Below are 26,140 nucleotides of genomic sequence, written 5' to 3'. Positions count from 1 at the left end.
AAAAATACACATTTTAGCTGAAAGATATTCCTCCCCATATTATTTTTAAAGATATAGATGTTTTCTAGATGTTGGTGAGGCAAAAAAAAAAAAAAAATAGAGGAGCTTCTTCAAATAGTAATAAAAATTATCATTCCATTTTATCATTAAGTATTGTTCAACTTAATGGCTGAGTTGAAACTAAATTTGTAAGACATTTAGTTGGGTGTGTTTTTTCTGTGTCGATCAGGTGTCAGCAATGCATGGCTGGAAACTCTTCTGTCTGTGATAGAAGTATTGCCCAAAGAAACCCTAAGACATGAGGTAATTCTTTCTTCCTTTTTTATTTATTTATTTTTTCAGTAAATACTATTAAGTAAGCCACTCTAAGGTTTTCTGTTTTTGTTTTTGATAAAAAGTCGCATTTAAAAAGAAAAATAAGGTTATTTCCCACTCTGAAAGCAACACATGTTCATTATGGAAAATATGAGTAATACAGAAAACAGTAGGAAGAAAAAGCATGGTTCTGGACTTAACCAAAATCTGAAAAATCACTTCAGATTTTTTCCCTATACATGTTTTTTGTGGACATACTAGTAATCATGGTGAATTTGTATGTGGTTGGTTATTTTTCATGTAGCATTATTTTCCTATGTTATTTTAAACTCACTGGGAGTAGATACAAAATATTTTACTTGTTAAACATTTAAACCTACTTTCAACGTTTTATTATTAAAATAAGGTATTAGTGAGCATCTATGTAGAACTTTTTAAGTTTTTCAGATAATTTTCTTAACTCTACCTTCCAAAAAAGTGGACTTTAGGAGGTTAGAGGACATTCATATTCTTAAGACTCTTACTAGCAATATGTGGAAATGCCTGTTTCCCTGGACTTTACTCAGCAATAGTGTTCCAATTTGATTGATTTATTCATTTCTATGGGTTTTTTATTTATTCATTTGAGAGAGAGTGAGAGCATGAGCAAGGGGGAAGGTAAGAGGATTACTTAGACAAATTAAAGAGCGGGGCCAGAATCATGGTATTTTTTGTTTTGCTTGTTTGTTGTTGTTATTTTTTGAAGATTTTATTCATTTATTTGACAGACAGAGATCACAAGTAGGTAGAGAGGCAGGCAGAGGAGGAAGCAGGTTCCCTGCAGAGCAGAAAGCCTGATGTAGGGCTCCATCCCAGGACCCTGAGATCATGACCTGAGCCGAAGGCAGAGACTTTAACACACTGAGCCCCCCCGGCGCCCCAGAATCATGGTTTTGACCTTCATAGTTCTTTACAGTCGTTCATCGTGTTGTGTCGTTGCGTGTCCAGCATGTACATAATACAGTATCAGGAGTGCATTCAAATGACAGAATTATTTAATAGAATGTATTTGAAGCTATATTGTTTTGCATCCCTTTAAGATAAATATAAAAATTTTATATGGAATAAAAATAAATTTCAGATATGTGGTAATTATCTTATTTTCTTTTGAAAATGTACATTTCACAATGGTATTCTATGTTTGTACGGATCATTGCAGAATTCACCTTAAGCTTTAATTCAGTTTTTATGTGCCCGAGTGGTTTTTAATTATATAATTTTTCATCAACTTTACCTTAGTAAGCCAGAAGGCAAACAAGATGATTTAGGTTGTGAGCACCTCACATTGTAATTCAGGTTCCTTAAAAACACTTAAGACCCTAAAATATTTCTTGAGGAAAGTAGCTGACATTAGTGGCAAGAATATATAAAACTTTGTGAATTTGTTCTCTGAATTTTTTCTCTTTAGATTTTGAACCCACTTGTTTCCAAGGCACAACTTTCCCAAACAGTCCAGTCTCGTTTAGTTAGTTGTAAAATTTTAGGAAAATTGACCAACAAATTTGATGCCCATACGTGAGTATTTGTATATAATTTTTGTTTTACTTTATTCAATTAAATTGATTTAAAATGTATGACGGTCATATGATTAATAATTATATTAGACATATCATTCCATACTCATATAAGCTTAGTTGTTTTAACTTCATAGAATTCTTAAAAGTGTACTTATTCAGATGCATTTCTTCTGATCTCATGGCATTTCAAAATCAATACGGTTAACTTTTTTTCTATTTCTCATCTTAATCTTCTCTTTCACACACCTAATGTAATTTTGAACATAAAATGGTATTATTCTATAGACTTCAAAAATTGTCAAACCTACCTAAAGATAGACTTTCTGGTTTCTTCCATTATTGTTATGAATTCATTATTTAGAATTTGAAAAATTTGAGGTTTTATGGAGAATCTTAATAGTTTATATGTTACTCTCTGCCCAGATGATAAATCCCAAGTGGAAAGAATGAAATGTTGTATAATTATGACGCAAGAGGAAAATATAAAATTGAAGAATATTTTGGTCGATGGTTGTTAGACCATTCCATTGCCTTGTAGCCTTTCATTTTAGCTAAGATGTTTAACTGTCAATCCAAAATTAACCATTACTTTAGAAAGAGCCAGGCATATATATAACTTACAAGTCACGAAAGATAGCATCCAAATGTAATAAGATATGTGAAAATACCATGTAAAGTATAAAGCTTTCTATTAAAGCATATTTGTTTTTATTAAGTTAAGCTAAGATTTTTAATAATTGTTTGAAAATTTTAATTATTCTAAAACACCCACTTGCATGTTCCTCTCCTTTCCTTCTAGCATTAAAAGAGAAATACTTCCTCTGGTAAAATCACTCTGTCAAGATGTAGAATATGAAGTTCGGTCTTGTATGTGTCGGCAATTAGAAAATATAGCTCAGGGCATTGGGTAAGTACACTTTTAATAACTTATTTCATATTCTTCTGACTTGTCAAATATTCGTATCCTATTCCTGTATTCCATGAAAACATGGTGTTGAAAGGCTAAGCTTTATATGATCTTTAAAAATGATTGTAACAAGTACCTCCTTATGTGTCTGGATTAAGAGAGATTAAAGTGAAGAATGTTAGCATTCATTTCATGCTAATTTCTCTCTTCCCTTCAGTTGCTTGTTAGCTTCCCAGATTTAGGAAGGGAAAATGTCCTGATACAAACCATGCTTGGTCTATTGCAATAGCATTTCTTTGGGCTAGCAGCATATTATTGGGTCATCTCAGATGGGATTACTCAGTTGAAGTCGTTGTTTCCTGTACACTCTGCACTTGCACTGTCTGTTTTGTTGCTCTTTTTTGCGTTTTGGAAGTGTGAAGCTTAGGAAAGAGACCGATAGGGCAGGTAGTCTCTTCTCCATAAAAACTGATTTTATGTCAATATATATTAAAGGAAGTTTTATCTAAGAATCATCTTGGGAAATAGTTTTTTTTTTTTTTTAAGATCCTAAATTGATACAAAAAATATTGGACCACTCATTTTTAGTAGAAGTTGCACTGTTTTCATCTGGTTCTTTGTTTCACAAGCAGGGACAATCAGGTTGTTGCCATTTGCACAACTGTTAAAAAAATAAAAAACAAAAAACAATTGGGGACCAGTAGTTAAGGCTTCAGGATGCCCTCAGAATGTCACACAGATTCAGGTCCTCTGTCCTCTCAACCTTGCTGAGTTGGATATAAGTGTTGTGTGGAAGCTTAACATTTCAACAGAGGAATCATTTCTCTAATTTTGATTTCAGAACCAACTTCTTTCTGATAGATCTTTCAAAGCTAGGCTGACTCTGGATCATTGTAGAACATGAATAATTCAGTCTTGCCCAGTTCTGTGTTCCTTAACCAGGATCAGAACCTATCAGGAGAATATACCACCATCTTTTTGTATTCCATTTTTTTTTCATCTGACATTTTGCCACTGTTAAAAACACCCTTGTCAATTGGGTGCCTTGGTGACTTAGCTAAGTGTCCGACTCTTGATTTTGCCTCAGGTCATGATCTCAGAGTGCTGAGATTGAGCCCGGCCTTGGGCTCCATGCTCAGTGGAGAGACTGCTTGGGGTTCTTTCTCTTCCTCTGCCCCTCCTCCAGCTCGCTCACTCTCTCTCTAAAATAAATAAGATCTTTAAAAACAACTCCTCCCCAAAAAGAAACAAAAAAACCCATCCAGGTCAAGTATGTTCCAATTAGTCTTCTGAAAATTAATACTGGGTCATTGCTTAAGGATTAGTTTACAAAAGCAAAACTAGACTCTACCTAGCTTGTTAACTTAGAATTCATGTAATAAACTAATTTGCCTGATTAAATGCATATTCATTTCAATTTGAATTCTCACATACTATTAGAACATAATCATAGGACTTCCATGGTGTGATGGCTGAGCCCTGCTTATATCTGATTCATATTCTTTATTCTCCCTTTGATAAGTACATGAAACTCAAGAGAGGTACACTATCTTTTCTTTTGGCATTGGAAATCAGGACTATTGATAGGATCTGATAACCACCAACAGGAAATTCCTATACTCAAGGCTAGAAGAATCTCTGAGATGGGTGGAAGGAGGTGGGAACAGACATTTCAGAGATTGCTACTGATTGAAGAGAGAGGCTGCCCACCTCTGCACTGGGAGTTGTGTTCTAAGGCATTTGGGGATGAGAAGTGCTGGGAGGAGGCCCAAGCACGGTGCAGATGTGGGTTTGTAATCTTCTGTTTGCTGCGGCTGGCGAGAGAACAATTACTGACCACTTTATTTTATTTTTAAGATTTTATTTATTTATTTATTTGACAGAGAGAGAGAGAGAGAGCACAAATAGGCAGAGAGGCAGGCAGAGAGAGAGGGGGAAGCAGGCTCCCTGTTGAGCAGAGAGCCCAATATGGGGCTTGATCCCAGGACTCTGGGATCATGACCTGAGCTGAAGGCAGAGGCTTTTACCCACTGAGCCACCCAGGCGCCCTGACCACTTTAGTTTAATCAGAAATGAGCACCAGAAATTGTATCCATTAATTGAGAGATTCTTGTCAAGCTAGCATATCCATATGAAATAAAGGCTACACAACACTAGAAAGATAACTGTGGATTGTGCACCAGCTTAGGGTCAAAGAGGACAGTTCTTAGAATAATCAGATGAATAACAAATAGTATCATGAAGAGGTAATGCACATTTGTTTGTAGGAGAACAACTGTATGGAATACAGGGACGACTAAAGAGAAAAATAAGAAACAAATATGGGACCTACAAAAATATCCTTAAGTGTTAGAGGGGAAGAACATACACAGCCCTCAGACTGGAAAGGAGGAACACACTTTTGAAGAAGTTGCTCAAACTTCTAATTCTGATGATATGGCAAATGAGAGAACTTAGACATGCTGCTTATGAACATCTGACAAAATTTAATATCCACTCATGATAAAAACTTTCAGGAAGCTGGGGTAAAATGCACTTCCCTAATCTGATACAGAGCAGATATGAAAAACCTACAGTTAACATCATAGTTAATGGTAGGTATTGAATGCTTTTCCTTTAAGGTAAGAACTAGTCCAGGGTAGTTTTCATCACTTGTATCTCACACTGTTCTGGAGGTTACAGCTATTGCAATAAGGCAAGAAAACAAAATCCTAAAAGGTCTGAGGATCTGAAAGGGAGAAGTGAAATGATTTCTACTTATAGATGGCATCACCATTTACATAGAAAATCCTCAGTAATTTATACAACAATTATTAGAACTAACAAATGGATTTAAGGGTATTTCAGGATACATTAAAAAAAAAAAAATAGATCAGTGGGACAGAAGAGAGGCCAGAAATGGACCCATGTATACATGGCGAGTTGACTTTTAGCAGAGTGCCAGAACAGTTCAAGGAAGAAAATCTTTTCAAAATACAGCACTGGGATAATAATATTCATGACAGAAAACAGTGAACATTGATTCTCACCTTATACCCTACATAAAGACTAATTTGAAATTTATCACATTCTTGAATATAATCAAATAAGAATTTATGTCCACAATAAGAATTATATTATATATACATGTTCATAGCAGCTTTATTTGTAATAACCCAAACTGGAGTATTCCAAATGTCTACCTATAGGTGAAGGGAAAAATAAATGCGGTGTGTCCATACAGTGAAATACTGTTTAGCAAGAAAAAGGAACATAGTGCTGATACATGCACTATGACATCATGGATACATCTCACAATCAGTATGTTAAGGGAAATAACCCCAATGCAAAAGAGTATACACTCCATAACATAAAATACAAACTATAGTGACAAAAAGCAGATCCATGATTGCCTTTGTCAGAGGTGGATTGTGGAATTCAGATATAATGGGACTGATGATTGGTTTTTGTCTTCTGCCCATGATTTTTCTCTTTTGTCAGATTGGAAGGTCAATGATGAAGGGGAACCATGTAGGGGGAGGGCCAAGCAAGAACACTAGAAGCACCTTCTATCTTCTTAACAAAGAGATGGAGATGATTGGTCCCCAGTATTTTTTTTAAGCCTAGGCTTCTTAAAACAGGCCAGTGGAAAGGGCACAAACAAATGAGAAGTTTCCTTGAATTGCTGTTGCTGTCCTGACCCACCGTGGAACTCAGGATTATCTTCATTAGTATTTCGCTGAAGCAGACAAGCCATCAGATGATGCTGAATCATGGCCAGTACCTGGGTCAATTTGTATCATGCAGCCAGACCCCAGATTCCGGTTTAGCTGTCGGGGCAAGCTTGCTTGTTTCATTCATCTTGTTATCCTTCACCCTATATTTTGGGCACCTCTCCTCTGACGTCATGGGAGCGCTAGATTGTAATTGCTAGTGTCTTGGCTGAAAAAACCAGACTTCTACACAAATCATAGGATCAGGCTGTCCCAAGATTTTTGTTCCAATTACTGAAATGCCAGAAGGGTTTTTAGTAGAAAGGATAATGACCTAGAATTCTGCCCTAGCTGGGGTGGAGTTTACATTTAAAATCAAGAAAGATATTCTTATAGATACACTAGCGCAGACAGGGTAAAACCCACATCTACTTCTTGAAAAAGTTACTCAGCTATAATCCAGTTTGTTTAGAAGAACTAATACAGAGTATTTGCGTCTTAGTGTGGGTTTGCCATGATGCCTTATTCCCACTTAACTTTTATAATGTGACAGATGGGCAAAGAAAACATATATATGTATCCTAAAGAAGAAATACAAGTCTCTAATAAGTAGATTCAACCTCTTTGTTCAAACTCATTGGTTGAAGAGATATGTATTCATTTAATGAATATATATTGAGCATCTGCCGTAAGCACTGGATTACATATGGTGGATGTAATAATGAAAAAGATACAGTCCTGCCTCCAGGTGCTTGGAATTTGATAACAGATGTAGTCAAGTAGGCAGACAGTTATTGAATAGTATGTGATATTTACAAAAACAATAGTGAAATGCTACTTTGCCAATGAAATTGGAAAAGTTAATGATAATTCTTCAGTATTAGCAAAGGCACAGGGAACATCTTCATGTCCTACTGGGAAAGCATAAACTTAGAGTCCATTTGAGTTCTACAATATAGGGAAAATTTTTGCTTATATTCTACCTATATTATTGGATTTTGAGAGATGAGTTTAAGGAACTAGTTTATAGTCAAATTGATGAATAATCGAAGTGTACACTTAGATAATATTTACTGTATGTTCTAAGCACTTCACATGTATGAACTTAATATCCTCACAAACACCTCTTGGGTGGATAGTATCATTCCATTTTTACAGATGGTGGGGAAGCTGAAGCCCAAAGAGGATGTTATATGATATGAACAGGAAAGAAGTCTGAAAGACCATACATTATCAGAAACTTTCAAAGTTTCTCTAAGTAGAGCATTACATTATTTTTATGCTTCTTATATTCTAAAAATTTTGATAATGATCATATAAAAGTACTGTTTGAATACACAGTGCAGTAGTTTTTCATGGCTTTAACCTAGTTGGACATGAGAAGTCCCCATTTGTGTTGGTAGGTTGAAATTGAAATGGCCCTAGGAACCGCTAATGAAATACAGATGTGATTTATTCTCTTTGCCTTTTCAACATTAAGAAATCATTGTACAACTGTTAAAGACCTCTTGCTTCTGATTATCTTTAACATCCAGATAATTAAGTTGGGATTGCATCAGTGTACTACTTTGGGGAAGAAAAGGAAAGTCTGTTGAAAGATTGAATGGAGATAAGTTTTGACTGTAAATAGTGATGAAATCTTTATCTTAAACTCTTATTTTTCATTCTTAATAAATTCAATGTTTTCAATGGTAAACAAATAGTTTTGAGGAAGATTTGTATGAAATAAATTTTTATGACCTTTGGGTCAGAACATATTCTCCTGTTTTACTCCTTTACCTACCCTACTTCCTATGTTTGATGAATGTTTATGAACTACTGGTAATGCCAACCTCTACACCTGTGATCTAGATTCATTTCTTTTTTTTCCTTTCTCTTAATTTTATGCTAAAGAAATGGGTATTTGTTATTTTCTTGGCAATTTACTCAAAATCTTACATGGGTATTTTATATACGAAGAGTAAGTACTATTTCGAAAAAAAATTTTATTGAGGTATAATTGACATATGACATTATGTTAGTTTCATGTGTACAACATAATGATTTGATATTTGTTTACATTGCAAATAATTAGCATAGTAAGTCTAGTTACCACTTGTTACCATACATAGTTACAGAATATTTTTTTCTTATCATGAGGACTTTTAAGATTTATTCTCTTAGCAACGTTCAGATATGCAGTAGAATATTGTTAACTATAGTCACTATGCTGCACATTCCATTCCCATAACTTATTTATTTAATAACTGGAGGTTTGCAACTTCTGACCACCTTCCCCTCTTTCATAGATTAATTTCTTAAAGGCAGTTTTTGGCCCTCTGATCACTCAAGTCCTTCGAGCTGTGCTGCAATATGGTAGCCACTAGCCATGTTTGGCCATTTAAATTAAGTAAAATGCAATTAAAATTTCAGTTCCTCAGTTATACTGGCCTTATTTTAACTGCTCAATAGCCACATGTGGCTGCTTAACAAATTATAGACATTTCTATCATAGCAACACCTTCTGCTTGACAGTCTTGGAGTCTTTGTGTTCTGCCCTGAATTTTTTAAGGTTTTCTGCAGCTCTGGTTAACTTTCTCATATGCTATCAGATTATAATTCATACCATCTTCTGTGATGTGTCCAAGAAAGCTGGCCACATTATATGCCTCCACTTTATCAGCGTGTGTCATTGTAATATCTCATGGTGAATAAGCAGAAACGTAAAGTCTTGAATTAGAACCATTTGTGATTATATTATAAATGTCGTGTATGTCCTGAAAGCATGTTTATTGTGTTTCATTCTTTTAGAGGGAATATTTAGTATCATATGTCATTCTTCTATATAGAAATTCGTTCCTGTAACGTTATGTTTTAAGTGAAAGAAAAAATAATTTATCCTTCGAAATCTGGAGAAAAAGATTTTGTTTAAGGTTTCTATAATCACTACTGTTAAAATTTTCTGACTAGTCCAGATTGTTGGCTTGTTACTTAAAATGGAAAACTACTTTAAAATTTATAAAGTCTAGTATAAACTTCTAGTCATTAGGATCTCCATAGGTAATAATATTATCCTGGTAGAACTAGAATTGATTTAAGTAATTATACAATTACTATGAATGTTTCTTATGTTTATATCACTCTCCAACCAGACTGCAAGCTTCTGTAGAACAGGAACCACGTCCTTGTGATTTTTTTCTGTTTTCTGCAGCACCTGGCCCCATGACTTGTTCTTAATAAGTTCTTGCTATAATTTATTGACTTGAGCTATTTCCTTCCCTTGCTTATTGTGCAGGACAGAACTTACAAAGAGTGTGGTGCTTCCTGAACTGATAGAGCTCTCTAGGGATGAGAGCAGCAGCGTACGTCTTGCAGCTTTTGAAACTTTGGTTAATCTGCTTGATGTATTTGATGCAGGTAGGTCTTCACGTGCACACCTGTTTGCTTCTGAAAGCAATGTTTTTCCTTGTTTTGTATCACTGATAGGGAATAAAGGAAGATAAAGGCCAGAATCTCTTACGTTAGGTTTTGTGATTAACGTTAAGCCTTCCTAAGAATTTGGCGTGGTAATTAGCCTCTGACTTGCTCAACTAACTGACCCTAGGAAAGATGCTGACGAGAACAGTGTCTAAATTAGTTTCCCTTCCTTAATGTTCTTATATTAAAACTCTCATGGCCATAGGAAGAGAAATTTGGGATGAGGTACTTGGGTGGGAATGTGTAAGGAGGTGTTTCTTAGTGTTGTGTCAAATCACAGAGACAGCTGCTCTGTGAGTGTATGACTAGACCTTTGACTGATGCTGGACATTAATTTGTCAGTAAACATTAACCATGTTGATATGGTGAAATTTGGAGGAGTAAATATCAAGTACTTTGGTGCAAAACTCTATTGTGTAATTATAGGATTACATTTACTTGGATTAAGAGCATTTTACTGAACTAAGAGAGCCTGTTAAAGATTTTTGCAGTGTGGACAGTAATTACATATGATTGCTACAGAATAATCATTTAGGCTCTCTGATGGGCCAGAGGGGGAAAAGCTATAATACATGAAAAGAGGTGAATGAATGACTCTCCTTGTCCTAATTATGGGGCACCCTGGGCATTCAGTCTGGGAGTCCTGGCATCCTCTCTGCTCTCTTCCCCTCGCTGCCGCACTTGGTTGTCACAGATCTGGGTCGGACCTGTCTTCTCGGCTTTCCCTGCCATTCCTTCCCGCTTCCGGTACATGATGCTCCAATTCCATTCGTCATCACCTTGGCTTCTTTGCTGGTCTGAGCTTCTCAAGTTCAGAGACCATGTATTACTCCTTTTGCTATTTACTTAATATAATGCTTTTAGTCTATGTGAAATACAGTAAGTGTTTGTCTGATGAGTGTTGTTTAGTTACAACAGTAGTTGTACTGAACTGTGGTGATAGTCACAGGAATAATAATACTAATAAGCCTCTTGCTGCATTTTACTTAGTCCTCTCAGACCCTTAATAAAGTAGTGGTGCATTTCTGAAAGTTTAAGAGAACTATGGAAATTCAGAGTATCTAGAATTAAGATGTAAATATTGCTAACATATCAGAAATTTATAGCCAGCAGACGTATTTAAAAATATTCACTAACTTCTGAGGTGCCTCGATGGCTCAGTTAGTTGGGTGTCCAACTCCTGATTTCAGCTCAGATCTTGATTGCAGGGTTGTGAGTTCAAGCCCTGTGCTGGGCTCCATGCTGGGTGGGGAGCCTACTTTTAAAAAAAAAATCGATTAGCTTCTTAAGGAAGTGTCTTCTAAGAAGTAAAAGTGAAGAAATTCAGTAAACAGGCATACGGGAAGTCTGCACTTCTCCACCTGGCATTGAGGTTTTTGATGATCTTAACTCTCCTCTCTCTGCTTCTGTGCCGCACATCCACCACCACTGCTGGCAGAAATCTTCTGTTACTCTGTGGCTAACAGTAATTTTTCTTTCTGGGATCTGTGTGTATGTATTAATTTCTACATGTGCAGTGTGGGTGACTTGATCTAAAGTATGTTTTGTTTTGTTTTCCAGATGACAGAAGTCAAACTATACTTCCCCTAGTGAAATCATTTTGTGAAAAATCTTTCAAAGCAGATGAATCAATTCTTATTTCCTTATCTTTCCATTTAGGAAAACTATGCCATGGACTATATGGTATGATATATCGTAAGAATTTCAAGATTGTAGATAATTTTTCCTTTTTCTTTTATATCAGCTTACTAAGCTTGGGCTCTCCAGTTGTAAAACCCCCTTCTAGTGTGTCAAATCTTAAGAGACCTAAATTTTTGATAGCTTAATTTAGAACACATTAAAAATGACTTTTCCCCCAATAGAACCTATTTGAAAGAACAGTGACAGAATGAAGTAGGCATGGCCCTTTAAATTTTTGAATATGAAAAAAAATTTTTTTAATATGTATCAGTTGGCATATGATAATAGAAGTTCATTTATATTAACTATTGGTACATAGTAAGTATACCCTTATTAACTATTTGCTGGATAATTAATATATCATGTGAGTGTTTCAGCTTAGAATCAGCATAATACATCTTGGCATTTTGAATATTACTCAACATAATACAACTTGGCATTTTGAACATTACTCAGTTCTTAGCTAACTATAATAATGTAAGCATAAATCAAGTTATAACCATCTGGCATAGTAAAGCATTTTTGAAAATGTATATTGTAGACTTTTAACAGGCTGTGGAAAATAAGTACTTCAGTATATGGTGAGTTCCTGGCTCCCTAACATGGTTTATGAATATGGAACCAATCCATTGATCAAAAATATTTTGAGGGCGCCTGGGTGGCTCAGTGGGTTAAGCCCCTGCCTTTGGCTCAGGTCATGATCTCGGGGTCCTGGGATCGAGTCCCGCATCGGGCTCTCTGCTTAGCAGGGAGCCTGCTTCCCTCTCTCTCTCTGCCTGCCTCTCTGTCTACTTGTGATCTCTCTCTGTCAAATAAATAAATAAAATCTAATAAAAAAAAATATTTTGAGTTTACTTTGTCATCTTTTAGACCTGAGTTTTTCAGCACCTTCTCTGCAGAAACGTATATGTGCCTTTTCTGCAGACAGCTTTAGAATATTTACAATAAACAGCAGTAATGACCCTGATGTATTACTATAATAATGACTTGTTAGTGGTCTGTGGTATGTTATATGCGGCAGAAAATAATGCAGTTGTAATTCCTGCATTGTGTAGGTTATGCTATCAAAATCGAAATTAAAATACTGTTAAAATTAACATCAGGTGAAAAAATGTGTTGGGTTTCTTCACAATAGGTATTCTTTCCTCTCTGATGCCTTTATTTATGATCTTTAGCTGTTTACTTGACTATTTGGTTCCAATTATGTATATATTGTACTTTGCTTTTCTCTCTTTATTTTTGCTTTCAATTAAAATGTTAACAAAGGTTTTACATTTGTTTTAGGAATTTTTACTCCAGATCAACACTTGAGATTTTTGGAGTTTTATAAGAAACTCTGTACATTGGGTTTGCAACAAGAAAATGGACACAATGAAAATCAGATTCCACCCCAAATCCTAGAGCAGGAGAAGAAGTATATCTCAGTCCGGAAGAACTGTGCTTATAACTTTCCGGTAATAAACTATGTATTTGTATGGAATAAACATTTTGATTATAACTTTAAAATATATGAGTAGATAGCATTAAAAAATATGGGCATCTATATGACACCTATTGCTTAGCCTTACATCTGGTATATACAGTGGGTTCTATGTAGTATTGGTGTAATTTATATTTACCTTTATATATAAACTAGAACTGTATGCATGTATTTTGATCTTCCAAATATGATCTCTATCTAAATTATTATTCAGAGGGCATGATTTCAGTATAAATGATTGTAATATTAGGTATTGATGCATGTTTTCTCTCCTTCCCACTCATCTTCTCCCTTCCACCTTCACCAGGCCATGATTGTTTTTGTTGATCCTAAAAACTTCCACATGGAACTCTATTCTACATTCTTCTGCCTTTGTCATGACCCTGAAGTACCAGTCAGATACACTATTGCTATTTGCTTTTATGAAGTAAGTCTGACGAAGTAATACGACTTCACGTTTGTTGTTAATTCCACTTGTGTATGCTAGATGATTTTTTGATGCTGTGTACACTTCTATTTATAAAGGTTTATTACAAGATATAGACTCCATATGTCTTTCATATTGTGATCCTTAATGTTATTTTAAAATTCCCAGAATTCTCTTAGTATGTTTGTAGAATTCATCTACATAAGCACATTATAATCATTTATCATTTATTAACCCATTCATATACTAAATGCTTACTTTAAGCCAGACATTGTGGTGTGAATATGGGTATTGCAACTTTGGAAACAAAATCAGTGTTTATATGCTTTATATAGTATTTATATTTAACTTTGCGTCTAAACTCAAGAACTTGAGAATAAATGGAAAATATAGAGACAGATTATTTAAATTTTTAAAAAGATCTTATTTATTTATTTGAGAGAGAGAGTACACGAGAGCATGAGCAGGAGAAGGGGCAGAGGGAGAGGGAGAAGCAGACTCCCCACTGAACCAGGGGCTCAATCCCAGGACCCTAGAATCATGACCTGAACCAAAGGCAAATGCTTAACCAACTGAGCCATCCAGGCACCCTAAATTTGTTGTTTCTACTGCAAATGGATCATGTGTCATGAACATAGCTGTTAGGTTCAGCTATTACAACAACTTTCTGTAATGTAAGAGCAAAAATGAATTTAAACTTTGATGATGAATGTCATTAACTGTTACGCTTGAGGTTGAAATTTGGCTTTGTGTCTTAGATGATCCCAGTAAGCACATGTATGCTATAGTTGTAGTAAAGGTGTATGAACTATAACTTAGGAACTTCAAAACAGAAACACCTCTTTATAAGCGGCATAATAAAATACTTCCTTTCTTTATAAGAGGCACCTAAATATTCTTAGTCTCAATGAGAAGATTTCAATCCCTTCCTTGTACTGTGTTCCTACAGCAAGCAGAGCATCGTTAGATTAGCTAAAAGTACCTGAGGCGTCTATAGTCTCACTATTATTTTGCTTAATAATAAATAACTCTTGGCTCCTCGCTGATAGTCTTTGCTTCTTTTGAATAAGTTTTTCTGATCACTGTGCAAAATCTAGGAAATATTTCCCTTTAAATGAAATAATTAATTAAAATAATTCCAATGTTACAGAATTAAGTCATCTTTGTAAATATAGCGAGAGAAACACACTTTCAGAGAAGGGGAGGGAACAGAGCACTCTGGCTGGCCTAGATCACTCAAACCATCAGTCCCCACTGTGTGTTAAGTGGGCACACAGATTGGTTACAGTGCATGCTTGTACTTGTTAGATGAATGGTCTCTAGAGATGGTTTCGTGAGTTTAGTATCTGAGAAAGCAATATTTATATATTAGAGGTTTTACTGATGTTTATTTTTATCTCATCCCTTTAATATTTCATTTTTTTTTTTACATTTTATAGTGGATGTAATATGTTAACACCCTACAAGTAAACATCTTGAAATGTGTCCATAAAAATACTTCACCGGTAGAAGTTTGGATCATTGATCTAGCTCTTTGCTGGATGTCTAAGTGTCGTGTTCTCTCAGTTGTACCTTGTAGGTAGACTGTTGCTGTTACTCCATAAAAAGCTTGTTAGTCTAGGTTTATCCTTTTGAGTAGTGAGAATTCACTGGTGGATTTACAGTTTTTTGCAGTGTTATTGTTAAATTCTGGTAGTTATTTTACCATGTCCTAACTTTTTTCTTGTTTTTCAGAAATACATCATTCTGAATGTATTTTGAACAAGTCAGAAACAACACTGTAGAGCAAAATTTTTAAAAACATTTTCTTGGGATACCTGGGTGGCTCAGTGGGTTAAGCCTCTGCCTTTGGCTCAGGTCATGATCTCAGGGTCCTGGGATCGAGCCCTGCATCCAGCTCTCTGCTCAGCAGGGAACCTGCTTCCCCCTCTCTCTCTGCCTGCCTTTCTGCCTACTTGCAATTTCTCTCTCTGTGTTAAATAAATAAATAAAATCTTTAAAAAAAAATTTCTTTATCCAGGAAACTTCCCCCCCACCAAATAAAATCTTACCCAGAAGCCCAATATGTAAACACAAACAAACAAAACACCAAACCCAAAAAAGAAAAGAAAAAAAAAAAGATGAAGTAGAAACTGGTAAATTTACCATTGGGGGTTCTGAGTTTGCCTGGAGGAAGAAAAACAAATTTGTTCACAGGGAAGCTAGATCAGACCCTTCCAACTCCTCTGGTGCTGATTAAAGTCTTTGATGGGAACTATCTTCAGTGTCTGCTTGCTTCGGAGTCCCCTCTGTCCCTGTGTCACACCGACCTTCTGCAGTGTTTGCCTTCTTCAGGAGGCGCCGGACCAGGATGAAAGCTCATATGCCCACGATGTTCTTTCAGACCCTCTTGGCTGCTATTAAGACTTTAAAATATGAGCTAGAGGTGTCCATGGACTTACTGCTTGTGATACGAAAATTATGACTGATGAATCCATCCTGCACTTTCTACACCCGGCTGGGCACTGGCTTTCCCACCTGTGTCTCCATACTCCAGAGCATTTATAAGGCAGACTAAAAAAGCTGGTTTTCTAGGCAATTAATTTTTCTAGAAATTTAATTTTTACATTTATGTTGTAACCTAGTTTTGTTTTAGAAGATGTATCTAAAAGGGGTGCATTTTATAAAACTATTATTATATCCTTTAAATGTCTAATAGTTTTAAATCTGAGAGACTTTATTGCTCCATTTCAGGTATCTAAACTTCTAAATTCTGGAGTATATTTAATTCATAAAGAACTAATAACATTATTACAAGATGAATCACTGGAGGTAATATCTTCTTACTATTTGGTTTTTACTTCATTTATGTTAATTTTATGTTAATTATTATAATTATCATAATTATGTTAATCTGAATATTATTGATGCCCGTTTCCCCCCAAACTTCTTCAGAATTGCATGAATTCATTCAGCTGACTAGCCCCAAAAGCGTCAAGACAAGGTGCCATTGTATCATAGACTGGAAGTTGAGATATTTAAAAAAAAAAATACTAGGTTTTAAAATAGTGTATATTTGTTTATTAAGAAAAATTTAGGACATACCAGAAAATAGACAGACAAAAGTTCCAGTCACTGTTTCTGTTTTGTTACATTTTTATTTTTTTGCTATGAAAATGTTTGTATTTTACATAATTGCAATCCTGTTTTATATCACATTTTGTATCTTTTTTTCTGTCAGTATTATTTGGGGAGTGTACTTGGGTAAACTGAAATTCTTTGTTTCGATGATGCATTTAGTGTATCCTATTCACCCAAATGACTACTAGCTTGCCAAAGCTCAACTCATCAATATTTGCACATTGCTGAGGGTGTTACCTGACTTAAATTGCTTTGTAAAAGTTGAGAGGCAGTTTTCAGCACATGGGTTGTATAGATGTAGCTGCCTTAGATCTAGATCAAGGGGCAGATACACTAATCTCTTTTCAAAAAGGTAGTTTCGATCGGGGCAGTTGATTATGATTCTAAAACGTTCCAGCAAGAAGATGGCAATGTAGGAAAATAGGAAGCCCCTAAATTTTGTTTGGTAAATAATACTATTTCTGCACAGAAATGGACATACGAGGCTAATACAAGATTAGAAAAACAGTAGTTGCCATAACAGTAATCGATGTCTCTATTAAAAGGTACTAGATGCTCTTATAGATCATCTTCCAGAAATCCTTGAACTTATGTCTACTGGTGGAGAAAGCAGTGTTCAAGAAAACAAGGTAAATCCCATGTATCAGAGAAGTTGCTGAATGTTTTAAATATGATCTTTCTCTACAGAGTTGTTGTGGGGAATCAATGAATGTGTGGAAAACATTTAAAGTTGTGTTTGCCCCGTAATAGCAGGTGCTTATTAGTAAATATCTGTGGAAGCTTCAACAGCTCGAATTTCCCCTACAATTCCATTACCATGATTCTTATTTATTGTCCTTGGAGTTTGCATTCATATTTTTAGTTTTTATTAGTATTAATTATTATTCCAAGCATAGCATCTGGTGAGGACAGAGCAGTAGGAATGTAGAAAGCCAAAATTTTCCAGCAGTGAAATAGAACACCTTGTACTTAGGTTAGAAGGATTGAGTCTCATTCTCTATTTCAAAATTTTGTTTTCAGTAACTATAAATTTTACTTATGGATTTTTTGAAATGTATTTGATTTTGCCAGATAATTATCTCCCTGTGACAGCTAAGATCCTCTTAGGTTCTGAAGTGAGTGAGAATATTCCTCTCCCCAGTGTATTAGAAGACTGGGTAGTTTGACTGAATGCCGCAATTGATTTATTATCATCAATCTTCTGATGTGCTTTTTTTCAGTTATCATCTCTGCCTGACTTGATCCCAGCCCTCACAGCCGCTGAGCAGCGAGCGGCAGCCTCCTTGAAATGGAGAACTCATGAGAAGCTACTACAGAAATATGCCTGTCTGCCACACATCATATCAAGTGATCAGATTTATTATCGTTTCTTACAAAGAATGTTCACAATCATGATGACAAATGTGAGCACAGTACCTTTTATCTAATTCTTCTTTTTTTTTTTGTTAAGATTTTATTTATTTATTTGACAGAGATCACAAGTAGGCAGAGAGGCAGGCACAGAGAGAGAGGAGGAAGCAGATTCCCTGCTGAGTAGAGAGCCCAATGCGGGGCTCGATCCCAGGACCCTGGGATCACGACCTGAGCCGAAGGCAGAGGCTTAACCCACTGAGCCACCCAGGTGCTCCCCTTTCATCTAATTCTTTTGAACTCACACCTGATTTTGGAGTTACCAGATTCTTCCCATTCTCAGAATAGCACAACAAACTCTGTTGATTCCATTTGGTCCTAGAAGGATATTTTATTCCCAGGTCCCCAAGGGGGAGACTCAGAATTCCCTGTGCTTCTTCTCTAATGCTTGTGTTTGAACATTGCCTACATAGCTGGATTGAAGAATGAACAGGAGATACCTTTACTTAGTTTTTTCCATATATTGCCAGGGAGAGTGTGAATAGAGTAATTTCAACTTGATATAGTTCTCAAAAGGCAGGTTGGCAGGAGTCTGATCTCTACTGCGGAGTCCCTTGTGCTCTCACATGCACATTTTATGTGTCCTGGCTTCAGAGCCTACCTACCTCAACTATGCCATGTTGCCAAGACATCCTGTAAGTCCCTAAATCTTAGTGGAGTTGCTTTTTCTTTTAAAGGATCTCTAAAAAGTGGCTGTGTAACAGTTAAAGCTTATATTAAAAACATGATAGCCTACTGTGGATATCCCTAAAATTAGTATCAAAAGCAGGGGCAGGCAGGAAGGAAAAGGTTTGTACTCAAATCCTCCAGAGAGTAAGTTGTCTACTTTTGACACAACAATTTCAGAGGTTTATTTAGCTCACAGTTCACTGTGCATTTAGTATGTCTTCCTACCAATTCTGAGGTACGAAAAAGTTCTATATAGCATGTGCATTTTAGAAACTGTTGAAAAAGTGCTTTATATTCTCATTGTTCTCAATGAAAGGGAGATAATGAAATTGAATAGTCATTTCAGGAAACCAAAATCAGGTTTAGCTTCAAAGATTAAAAGAAAAACAAAATAACATTATTGGTGTCATTTATAACCTAAGTTAAAAAATAAGGATACATTTCATGAACTAACACTTTTACAGGTTAATTTCATTCATCAAAGCATAGCCTAGAGCAGGAAGGTCACATTATAGCTGTAACAGTCTTAAGAAATGATTTTGACATCAATGACTTCTTATCAGAGGACAGTCTGTGAGTGTGCCACATAGGAAATTTCACGTAAAATTGCACAGAATTGATGAATTATTTTATTCAGAAATAATCTGTTTGAGTGCCTGCTCTGTGTCAGGCACTGTTTCTGGAGTTAGGGATATAGGAGCGGATAAGACAGACGGACTCCTGCTCTTAAGGGAGCTTTTGTTCTAAAGGCTGGTGACAGGATACATAACCCCACAGGAGGAGTGAATATATTCACAGATGCCAATAGGTGCTGTGACGTTTGATCTTAATTGTTTATCTCAGCTCGATGATTTAGTAGGCATGCTGTGTTTACAAAGCTAAGAACACATAGTTATTCTGTATTTTTAATTTCACTTCTTAAGAAAGAGAAATGATTTATCACAAAAATGTGAACAAAGTACCTGTAAGCCTAAGAGATTTGTTTTACTGTTTTTTTTTACAAGGCAATAATTCCCCAGTTAAAAGGAGATACATGATTATTATAGCATATTTCCCATGATCAAAGGGATACATTATTCTGCTTCAGTATTCTCTGGAGAAAAGATTTATATTTTTAATTCCATACCTGATGATCATAATACCCATTCATTCATTCAGCAAAATTTATTGAGTGCTTACTACGTGCCAAGCAATGTATTCTGGGTACCAGGATACAACAGTAAACAAAGAGACAAAGGACATCTTATCACACAGCCTGAGATGCTATTGGGAGACCGGCTGTCGTCGAGCAACATACGTACATAATATGTCAGGGTTGAAAAGTACAGTGAGGAACAGCAAAGCCAGGTAGAGGGTGAGGAGAGTGACAGAGGTGAGTGGGGTGCTGTCGTGGAGACAGGGGCCAGGGAAAAGCCTCTCTGATCAAGTACGCTTCATGCAGAGGCTTGAACAAAGGAAAGGAGTTACCATGTGGATGAAGGACAAGGGCAAAGGGAGTGGTGTGGTTGTGAGGCGCCAGGAAGCTGGGGTGGCGAGCGTTGGGGAGTAGGGTGCCTGGCGGCACACTTTGAGGACCAGGATGTGGGGTCTAGCTTGTGGTCTCAGAAACAAGGAAAATCTTCGGAAAGTTTTGAGGAATGATATTAACTTCTTTTTTCTGCGTTTGTTGTGAAAAAAATTTAAAGATACAGATAGGCAGAAAAGCCTATGATGAACCCTCCTCATTTTGTTAACAGTTTGCCGGCTAGACTGAACAATTGTTAACATTTTGCCGTATTCGTGTTTCTATTTCATTGAGCTGAAGAATTTTAAATTACAGATATCATTATATTTTATTTCTAAACATTTCAATAGTCATCTCTAAGAGAGGACATCCGCCTGTATAATCACAATAGAATCATTGCATTTTACAGAACGGATGGTTATTCTTCAGTGTAAGTTCACATCCATGGAGATGACATTGTTCCCAGCCATATTTTATATGATCCTATATTCCATATAGGATCCAGTTAGGATCTTTACGCTGCCTTCTTTGGCTGTTACTACTCTTAATTGTCTTTTAATTCAGGACAGACTCCCTTTTCTCCCTTTCCCCACTTTTTCACGACCTCGAATTGTGGAAGAGACTTCGTCATCCTGTAGAATATTCCTGTTCTGTATCTGTCACACTGCTGCCTCGTGGTGCTAGCTTGTTCACCTACTCTCAGTATTTCCTGTAAACGGAAAATTAGATCTAAGGGCTTGCTGAGTTTTAGGTTTAAACATTTTTGCCAAGCGTAGTTCATAAATGCTATTTGTATTTTATCTCGCGTCATTTCGCATGATCTTGGGAACAGAGGACACGTGTTCCTCTGTAAGTGAGCTTGGAGTGCTTGTTTAGGTGGTCAGCTCTCTTAGCCCACGGCAGAATTATGACTTCTCCCTTGCAAGGGCACTGTCATTGCAAGCTGACCCTTGGAACCCTCTGGACACCAGTTTATCAACCTCACACCCATTAGGGTTGGCATCCGCTGATGACCCTTCCTGAATCCATTTTCATTAGAACTTGCAGAAGAGTGATTTTTAAAAATTCTGTCCCTTCTACATTTTTCATGCATTCTTCTATGAAGAGATGCTTTACTTCATCCACATGGGTAATTTGATGATGCTGAAATCTGTTTCCTCATGTGATCCTTAGTTTTTTCCTCCAATGATCAATTTTCAGAGCTGGGAGTTGGTGCAGGAGCTACTTCCAGTGGAGATCACTGAGTTTTCTTTTGGTTTTGTTCTCTCTTTTAGGCTCATTCTCTAATATTAAATATGGTTCTTTTTTTTTTAAAGAATTTATTTATTTATTTGACAGAGAGAGAGATCACAAGTAGGCAGAGAGGCAGGCAGAGAGAGAGAGAGAGAGGAGGAAGCAGGCTCCCCACTGAGCAGAGAGCCCGATGCAGGACTCCATCCCAGGACCCTGGGATCATGACCTGAGCCGAAGGCAGCGGCTTAACCCACTGAGCCACCTAGGCGCCCCCCATTAAATATGGTTTTAATCAACTGTAGTCATTCTTAGTGTGCTCCAGTTTTCACAACTTACTCAGGCTGCGCCTTAGGTGTTTTTGATACGTTTATCTTTGATTTCTGGCCCAAAAGATAACTTATGTTGTACTGTGAGGTACAAAATATACATATTTTCTTATGACTAAAGTATTTATGCGTTCAAAATTCCACTAGTATACACAGAATGAAAGAAAAGAGTGACATGTTTTTATTTAATTCATTTACCTAAAATTCATCTTTTTAAAATTCTAGTGATGCTTCTATTTATGTACATTTATTCAACTTTCTGTTCTAATTCATAATGAATATTCTCCTTTTACATTTAACACATTAAGAACACCACACAATAGTGTATAAAACATGAGAGGAGGTAGCAGGCATCACACTCCCAGCAATGTAAAGTTTTATTTTACTCGAATTCCCAGGATCCCCATTATAATACCTGCATCTTCAAGAATTAAATATTACAATATTTTTATGTAAGCCAAGATGGTGAACGTGAATTTTATACTGGACATAGTATATCTGCTTGAGAGATTTTTCTCTAATACATAATTTGAACCTAAGCCCTGTAAAGATAGATGATTGAGTTCACTTAAATTAACCAGTTGTACCCAGTGGTGTGACAGAAATTCAAAAGACAAAGGAATACAGAACACTAGTAAGAGTTACTGACATGGTGTCCTTTGGCTTCTAAGCTTTATCTGTGGGATAGACCAGGGATCTCAGTGAATGACACTGAGGCTGAAGAGACAGAAGCCAGAAGGACTGAAAAGTACAGCTGGTCACGGGGTCTCTAGATTTCTGTTTTGGTGATGTATCTGACACAGGGCATGTTCTTGTAAATATTCATTGAGTAAATCCCCTTCATTCATTGAGTAAATGAATATTTACTCAATGAATATTTGCAAGAACATGCAATACCTAACACAAGGCTGGGGAAAGGCTAAGAGAATGGCTGGGGAGTTGTATTTGGGGAGAATCTCTTGAAAGCTGAAGTAGCCCAGAAAGAAAGTCAAATATAAATCAGATCTGGATGACTTGGAAATGACTGTGCCAAACTGCATTAACTTTGTAATGTGGTACTTTAGCTGATTTGCCTGAGTGATATTAACATGAAATTATGAAGAAACTTTCCACAGTGATTTGAGAGGCAGCCATCACTGCTCTTGCTTTTAGCCAAAACTGGAAATTGATTTGTGAAGCAAAATTATGCTGTTTGATTGGTTTAATTGTTTTTCTTACCCATTTCTTCAAGAATGTCTTACCTGTCCAAAAGGCAGCTTCACGGACTCTGTGCGTTTTTCTACGTTATAATCGTAAACAAGAACAGAGACATGAGGTCATCCAAAAATTAATTGAACGTAAGTAATCATTGCCTCTCATTTTGAAAAACAGAAAGTAATCTGACCTTAGTTAGCTCTGTCTGGCTTTATCATTTGGCCATGAATAGTTCGGCTGATATTGGTAAATATCCAGAGTGTGTTTGTGTTTGAGTTTTGTAGGTTAATTTTTTTTTTGGTTTTAGAATTCTGTGTGACAGGATCAGTCTTTGATGAATGAAGTAATAATTAGTCTGGGCCTACTTTAGTGAGTTTCTACACTTGAGAAGTTAAAATAATTAATTAAATAATAATTTAAATATTATTAAAATTAATATCAAAATTTTATTTAAATAGTTTAATTAAAATTATTTAAATTTATTAAATAATTATTAATTAGTAAAAATAATTAAAATAATTATGTTGAGAGTCTCGTTTCTACCCTGATAAATAGCATTTGGAACTAAAATATGAGTAGAATGTCCATGAATGTAGTAATTTATTTTATGTTTTTTATTTTAAATATTAACAGAATGAAGGGGTTTTTGGTTTGTTTCCTTGAGCAGAGTTGATAGTACCTATAAATATGTATCTGGTAAGCTTAGGTGGTTCATAATGTCTTCAAAGATTAAGTCAATTAACAAATGCAAATTTATTTTAATTTCCTAAGGGCTAAAATCAAGATATAAACCTCTAGTTGAACTGTTAATTCTAGAAATAGTGGCACACGCATATATATACTTTTTAATTACTGTGTACTTGCTTTGACATAATGTCTTAATGCTTTTCTTAAACTCTGTTATCCAGCATAGGTGAGTAATGGGATTTTCTGGTTACTGAAGTTTACCTTTTTAAGTGTGGATCACCACTTTTCCAAAAAATTAGAGTATATAAAATTCCATTTAAGAAAAATTATGCTCAGTATACTTTTTTTTAACATTTTGTATTTATTTATTTGATAGACAGAGATCACAAGTAGGCAGAGAGGCAGGCGGGGGTGGGGGGAGCAGGGGCGGGGGGAAGCAGGCTCCCTGCTGAGCAGAGAGCCGGAGGCGGGGCTTGATCCCAGGACCCTGATATCATGACCTGAGCTGAAGGCAGAGGCTTTAACCCACTGAGCCACCCAGGTGCCCTGATGCTCAGTATACTTTAATCTTTCCCTTTTTTTACTGTTTTAATTTAATTTTCATTTCTCAGTGGTAGGACCTCACAATTAGAATCAATTTTATTTTGTAAGGACATTCTGTTTGGTTTTAAATCTTAAGAATTTTGCTTTTGAACATATGTATGATAAGAGAGAAAATAATTCTTTCATGTTCACCTGAATTATTGTCAGTAATCCAGTGTTTACATATGACTTTAACCACTTCATAGGATTCTTATGGAAATGAGACCAAGAAAGCAGTTGATTTGATTGATCAAATATAACTTCAAAGTTTGAAATTACACAAACTTGCATTTGAATTACAATCCTGCACCTACCAGCTCTATGACTTTAACCTCTGAAAATCTCCTCTCAGTTGGATAAATCTATGCTTATCCTATTGGATTGCTTTTCAGGATTAAATGTGATAATACATGTGAAGTATTCAGCACATAATGGGTGATCAAAAATAGTATATATATTCAATACTTAAAAATGACCTTTTTTCTGGTTTTTAAGATGTCCTTATTTTGGGAGTCTACTAATCTGGAGTGTATAATAGGATTTTTTTCTCTTCTTCTATTTTCTAAACAAATTGTGGATACAAAGAAGCTTGTCATGGATTTTGTGTGTTTGATTTTGTCACGTAGAATTTCGTGTAGGAAAAAATTAAACTTCTCTTCTTTGTTACTGTTGTTTCTAGAACTGGGCCAAGGAAAAAGTTATTGGAACAGACTTCGATTTTTGGATACCTGTGAATTTATTATAGAAATCTTCTCCAAATCATTTTTCTGTAAATATTTCTTTCTACCTGCTATTGAACTGACACATGATCCTGTGGCAAATGTGAGGTATGGTACCAGTCCAAGGAAATACTTGAAAAAATTGTACTTTTAAATTTATCTACTATAATATATCTACTTATGTACTATAACAAACATGCAAATTCTTTTTCATAGTCAATTGAAAAAAAATACTTACTCTGAAATTCCTAGTAATCCTAATTGATGAGCCTCAGTAGGACTTGGAAGCATAATCTTTTTTTCACAGTGTCCCAGGTCTTCTGTTTATTGGGTCGAGAGGGCAGAAGTCAAAGCCAGACTGGCAGGCTTCTCCTGCCACTTGGATAGACATATTGGCATCAGGGGAAGGTTGAGTAGCTCTTCTTAATTTATGGATCTTCTAAGACTAAAGAAAAAACAACTCAAAGTTGGCTTGGTGAAGTTCTGTCCATTTTTAGGGGCAATCAAACGATTAGTTTTTGTTTTCTATTTTAGTGTAAGAAAATACAGAAAATGCCACTGCATTGGCTGCAGTATTTTGTGCATCTTATCTGTGTTAAATCTCTAATGAGTCCAACTACGGTGTTAACATTTTGCAAAGTAAAGTTGGGACTCTAGTAAAGCAGCCCTTGGGGTGATGAATTATCAATTACCAAGCAGTCGACAAAAATTATTTGAAAGGAAATGACATCATCTCTACTCAGGTGAATATGACTTAAAAGCATAGCATTAACCTCAAGAGAAAGCAACCTGCCAATTCAAAAACCAAATGAAGATTAATTGAACATGGCTCCGTGAATGTTGGTTGGTTTTGGGGGGTAAGAGATCATTGCATAGCAGTTTGTCTGTTTCCACTCTTCTGCACAGGCAGCTGCCAGCCCGACGAATGGGTCCAGGAACACCATATCCTAACTGGATTTTAGATATAGAAGCATTTGTCCAACTCTATAGAGATGTGTAGATAGGAGGAAAGCCATCACCGGCAGAGCGGCCCGATCATGCCGTTAGGAAGAGGGCTTCTAGAAGCCACACCGCCTGAGCTGATTTCCAGCTTCATTCTAGTTGTGTGTCTCTGGGCAAGTTACAGAATCTCTCTGTGCACTGATTTCCTTAGTTACCCTATGCATAGGGTGTTCTGATGGAT

General features: G+C 36.0%; 1 protein-coding gene across 7 annotated transcripts in view; it reads left to right on the top strand.

Moving 5' to 3' along the window:
* PPP4R4 (protein phosphatase 4 regulatory subunit 4) overlaps window positions 1-26,140 on the top strand; it is a 102,842-nt gene that overhangs the window by 55,306 nt on the left and 21,396 nt on the right. For all 7 annotated transcript variants that reach the window (XM_082733292.1, XM_082733293.1, XM_082733296.1 and 4 more), the window contains 12 exons: window positions 230-303; window positions 1,763-1,869; window positions 2,671-2,778; window positions 9,745-9,866; window positions 11,487-11,609; window positions 12,891-13,060; window positions 13,394-13,513; window positions 16,247-16,324; window positions 17,179-17,262; window positions 17,854-18,036; window positions 23,007-23,112; window positions 24,918-25,065. In XM_082733292.1, coding sequence (XP_082589418.1) covers window positions 230-303; window positions 1,763-1,869; window positions 2,671-2,778; window positions 9,745-9,866; window positions 11,487-11,609; window positions 12,891-13,060; window positions 13,394-13,513; window positions 16,247-16,324; window positions 17,179-17,262; window positions 17,854-18,036; window positions 23,007-23,112; window positions 24,918-25,065 — 1,423 coding nt within the window. The remainder of the gene's footprint in view (window positions 1-229; window positions 304-1,762; window positions 1,870-2,670; window positions 2,779-9,744; window positions 9,867-11,486; window positions 11,610-12,890; window positions 13,061-13,393; window positions 13,514-16,246; window positions 16,325-17,178; window positions 17,263-17,853; window positions 18,037-23,006; window positions 23,113-24,917; window positions 25,066-26,140) is intronic.

The sequence above is a fragment of the Mustela nivalis genome (genome assembly GCF_964662115.1).
Source record: "Mustela nivalis genome assembly, chromosome: 6".
NCBI classification, from domain to species: domain Eukaryota; kingdom Metazoa; phylum Chordata; class Mammalia; order Carnivora; family Mustelidae; genus Mustela; species Mustela nivalis.
Note: the sequence above shows the minus strand (reverse complement) of the source record. Positions and strands in the feature narration are given on the sequence as shown.